We start from the raw sequence: 4,346 nt of genomic DNA on the forward strand, positions 1-4,346 counted from the left end.
GGACAAGTCCCACCTGATGGCTTTCGAGGAAGCACCATACTGTCATGCTCTCGACTACAGAGGCTGAGCTTGCCTTATGCCATTGTATGCAAAAGGTCAACTTCCTCAAACTGCTACTCAAAGAGCTAGGTTTCTGGACAACCACAACCAATGTTATCAAAGAGAACAATCAAATCTGCATCAAAATCGCTAGTAACCCGGATCTACGCGGACGATCAAAGCATATTGATATCCGTTGCCATTTTGCTCAGGAAAAGGTAGAACGACAAAAATTCAGCGTAGTTTACTGCAACACTAAATCATTGGTAGCAGACATCTTTACCAAGTCACTTCACAAGCATCAGCTCCGGAATTTAAGAAGACAATTAGGAATGCAATCAGCTTGCGTTGGCGTCAATAAGCGTCGGAACTGTCCTTCTCGCCCACTGCAGAAAGTCGTCCGGACGCCCAGCCATCACCCACATATTCACCATGAGCATAGCATAGCCAATGATGTCCTCCTTGAGCGATTCCTTCGGATCCCAGGTGGGGTCCCAGCTCTCCGTCCCCTTGTAGCCATAAGGCTTCCTCCAGACGACTTGGTACTTGGTACCTTTCACCGTATCCTTGAGATCCGAGAGGTATGCCACGGGCCAAGTCTCAACTTGAGCCTGTTCCTCCGGAGGCGTCGTAGCGCTGAGCCGGTAGCGGCAATGGATCGGGCGTGTCGTCGATATTCTCAAGGGTTGGAAAGCCGTCTTCCATCAAGAACCGGGGCAACCACAATGCACCGCAATAATTAATTTATCGCAGTCACAGACAGCCTGCATTGACACTGAGTATCTACAAGAGAAACTAGTTTTAATATCAATCCCACACTCATTAGCTTACCTTTTTTGGTCCCTGTAGCTGCTTTCGTCTACAGCGGAGCGTTGTGAGAGCGGCAATGCCGTTCCGTCGATAAATCCAACGCAGCCCGGGAAGCCCTCTGCAGTCATCACAACTGAAATTTCACGTCTTCTATCTGGAGAAGGCCATGATATCCACTGTGTGCGTACTGCTTTGGGAGCGTGTAAAACTCGAGTAGTATAAATGACGACTGATCCAGTAGCTATACGAAATCGTCAGTGAAATTCGCCGACGCTCGCGGCGTTTCCTTTTCACCGAGGCGGGCGAGTGTGACGGCGAGCTGTATGCACACAGGCCTCTTTTTATGATCTGCCGAGTAAAAAATGTCCTTGTGGTAGATATAGTCATGGAGAGCACCGAACGAAAACTTGGAAACCCGGGTCAACTGTCGAAAATCGATGTCTGGTAATGCCATTAAGGCATCAAACTCGACGCCACGGTGAGGCGATCCGACGCGATCTTAGAGATAGCGGCTTGTATAGACAGATAGGAACATCGCCCATAGTAGATCTGTCTCTTCCTCATCTTCAGTGGCGATGCTGATGGCACAGGCCGCATTCAAGTCGCGAAGAAGTTCACGCCACTCTGAGGTGTAAGGGAAACGAAAAAGGGGGAAATAAATCCCTTATAAGCATTTATTTGCCCCTTTTACGTCCGGATTCACCGTGGAATCACGTTGGTACAGTGCTGAAATCACAGTGGTACTCCTGGTGAAATACTGTCGTATTTGGTAGGCGTTCCCGCGGCCAAATACGACGCTTATTTGCTAAACTTGAAACCCCCTTTTAGTACCTTGTGGTAGCTTCGAAACCAAATTGGTGTTATTTTGTGCAAGGATGATTAATTTCATTACGCTGCGCCGCTTCGTGGAAAGGCATTATCCTATTAAAATAAATTGTCAGTTTTACTCTAAGTAGATTAGGGGGTGTCAGAGTTAGCGAAACACTAAAAATAGCACGTGTTGTTTTGGCGCCAAATGGCATGTGATTTCGCGGCACAATAGCGCGCTGCCTCGCTGCGATTGAGGGAAGGGTTTTAAAGTCGGATCGATGCCAAAGAAAAGTGAGAGACAAGAACTCATCCCAGAGGTGGTCGACCTCCCCGTTGTGGGTGGTCCTAGATCAGGAGTTTGACGAAGACCTTGATTGTCATGCGCCTGTGGACATGGGAGCAGCTGTCCCCGGTCGAGTCTAACGTTGAGGACCTCTTCGAGTTACTACAGATGATTTTGTCGCGACGCTACCTCTCTCCGAGAGCGAATATTCAACGAAGTCACGAATTTGCTGGCGAGTTCTTCATGATTTTACCAGACGACGAGTTCAAGCAGCTTACACGAATGACACGTCCAGCGTTTGATCGCGTCTGCCGAGAAATCCATACGCACAGAGTGTTTCAGAACAACAGCAACAACAAGCAAGCTCCGGTTTGGCTTCAGCTTGCCGTGGGTCTCGATAGATTGGGCACGAATTGCAATGGCGCTTCTACAGGCCAGAAACACCTTACAGAGCCTCGAAGTTCTGCTTCACCTCTAGCCAGTCGACGAGAACCTTGTAGTCGGCGAGAGTGAGGTGGACGTTGGAACCGTCGCTAGCCGTCGTGCTGGCTGTCGTTGTGGACTCTGTCGTACTCTTGGTCTCTGCATCAGCATTCTTAGAGGTATGGACGGGCGTCTTGGCCTTAGCCCTTCGTCGAGGCTTCCCCTTGGCCATCGTAGAGGCGCTCTGCGTTGTATCTGGAGCACCACCGAGGAGACCGCGGGGCGTGGTATTTCTTTTGCATCTTGTGATTTCGCGCCAAATCCAAATCACCCACCTCCGAAGGTGGGTGATTTCAGCAAACGTGCTATGTGGCCGCGAAATCACATGCCATTTGGGGCCAAAACCACACGTGCTATTTTTAGTTTTTCGCTAACTCTGACACCCTCTATTTTGGCGATTTAGTAGAGCTAATCAGAACCAATCAGGTCCACGGGAAATCTCAGAACCGGTTTTCATTGGGTATAACCAACACGAAGATCATCAGTAGTGCGCTTTTCCAATGCAAAACCGAGTATAAAGTCTCTACTAAGCTGATTCGGACAGCAAACAGACAAGCTTTTTCAGGCAGCTCTCCTACGGTGACAAAATATATCAATCGGGAGCATTTCCTACGTGGGTAGGTGTATTTTTACAACGGGATAGCTTATTTTAGAGACGTTGCATTCTAAAGTCAAGGTATTCTACATATCTACTTAACTGGCCTTTTACCTTAAAGAAAAATAAAATGGAGTAAAGCTGATTTTGGGCCGATAGGAATTTATATCCAGACTCCTACCTGGGATTGTAATGAGGTCAGAATCCTGATCTTATTAATCTCGATGTGCACGTGTAAGTATTAGTATTTCTGCAAATGGCTGTACTTGAAGGGGTCTGGAACAGGGCTCGGTAAATTTCAATAACCGTAATAATAACTGCAATAACTAGTTGACCCCCAATCCCCAATTTCATCCAATAAAACTTATACTACCTGTTTCTAAAAAAAACTATACAATTGGTGGTTGGTTTTCGTGGGGGCGTGTGCAATTCGCTACAGGAGAGCATTGCCATTCCGCAATTTGCCGAAACCAGAACAAGACCATTCTTCTACGACGCTCTCCACATGTCTTCAATCGCCCCGAGATCCCTTGCTGCAGCCCTCTTTGGCTCCGACGGCGATGAGTACCATCAGGATCGAATCTGTTTCTTTCGTCGGAAGCAAGTTCGTGGGACTGGGTGCACGAACCTGGTGGAACACCTCGTCCGGTGTCATGCCAACACCTACGAGGACGACAAGAAGGCAACCTCGATACTTTCGTGAAGGGCGATGAATTCTCCAGGACAATTTATCACTGGTTGGACTGGATCATCATGGATAACCGCAAACTAAGCATGTGCGAAAAGGTGAAGACGCGGAAGTACACTCGTTTGAACCGAGTAAGCACGAAGGCGCTGATGAAGAGCATGTTCGGACTGGAAAGCGTCGTCCAAGGACGAATCAAGTTGCTGCTGCGTGGCAAGAAAGTCGGCTTTGCCATAGATGCATGGACTGAGGAAGGCATGCATTTCGTGGCAGTCATCGGTGTAACTGGGGCCGACAAGTATCTGTTGTGCTTTTCGACTCTGACGGGCGAGTCGGACATGGGGTCAGACGTGATTATCGAGTTGCTTGACGACGTGTTAGACACGTACGAAATTCATGCCTCTCAGCTCTGCTTCTACGTGATCGATCACGCGTCCGTAAATGTAGCAATTGCAAACAAGACACTGGTTCCAATGATAGGGCGTGCTAGCCACCGATTCAACTTGGCCGTCCAAGCCCTCATGCGCGAGGACGACGATATATTGGATAAAGTCCATGCGCTCATGGTCAAGTTGAACACGATCAAGAACCGGCATCATCTCCGCGAGGCAGACGCCCTCATGCCTGTCTACCGTAATACA

At 48.5% G+C, this 4,346-nt stretch overlaps 3 protein-coding genes across 3 annotated transcripts in view; 1 reads left to right on the top strand and 2 right to left on the bottom strand.

Annotated features, from left to right (window-relative positions):
• Positions 1-377: 377 nt before the first annotated feature.
• On the bottom strand, positions 378-977 carry PPTG_12508 (hypothetical protein; the record flags this gene model as incomplete). Its single annotated transcript, XM_008908549.1, has 3 exons — positions 378-737; positions 771-822; positions 871-977. 3 exons carry the CDS (start codon positions 975-977, stop codon positions 378-380), a joined length of 519 nt encoding a protein of 172 aa, XP_008906797.1.
• A 1,410-nt stretch (positions 978-2,387) lies between these two features.
• On the bottom strand, positions 2,388-2,597 carry PPTG_12509 (hypothetical protein; the record flags this gene model as incomplete). The annotated part of the gene is made up of 1 exon (XM_008908550.1): positions 2,388-2,597. One exon carries the CDS (start codon positions 2,595-2,597, stop codon positions 2,388-2,390), a length of 210 nt encoding a protein of 69 aa, XP_008906798.1.
• A 1,176-nt stretch (positions 2,598-3,773) lies between these two features.
• PPTG_23115 (hypothetical protein) overlaps positions 3,774-4,346 on the top strand; it is a gene marked incomplete at both ends in the record, with an annotated part of 3,949 nt that continues 3,376 nt past the window's right edge. Inside the window, one exon of the mRNA XM_008908551.1 lies at positions 3,774-4,338. Coding sequence (XP_008906799.1) covers positions 3,774-4,338 — 565 coding nt within the window. The remainder of the gene's footprint in view (positions 4,339-4,346) is intronic.

This window comes from Phytophthora parasitica, assembly GCF_000247585.1.
Source record: "Phytophthora parasitica INRA-310 unplaced genomic scaffold supercont2.30, whole genome shotgun sequence".
Lineage (NCBI taxonomy): Eukaryota > Oomycota > Peronosporomycetes > Peronosporales > Peronosporaceae > Phytophthora > Phytophthora nicotianae.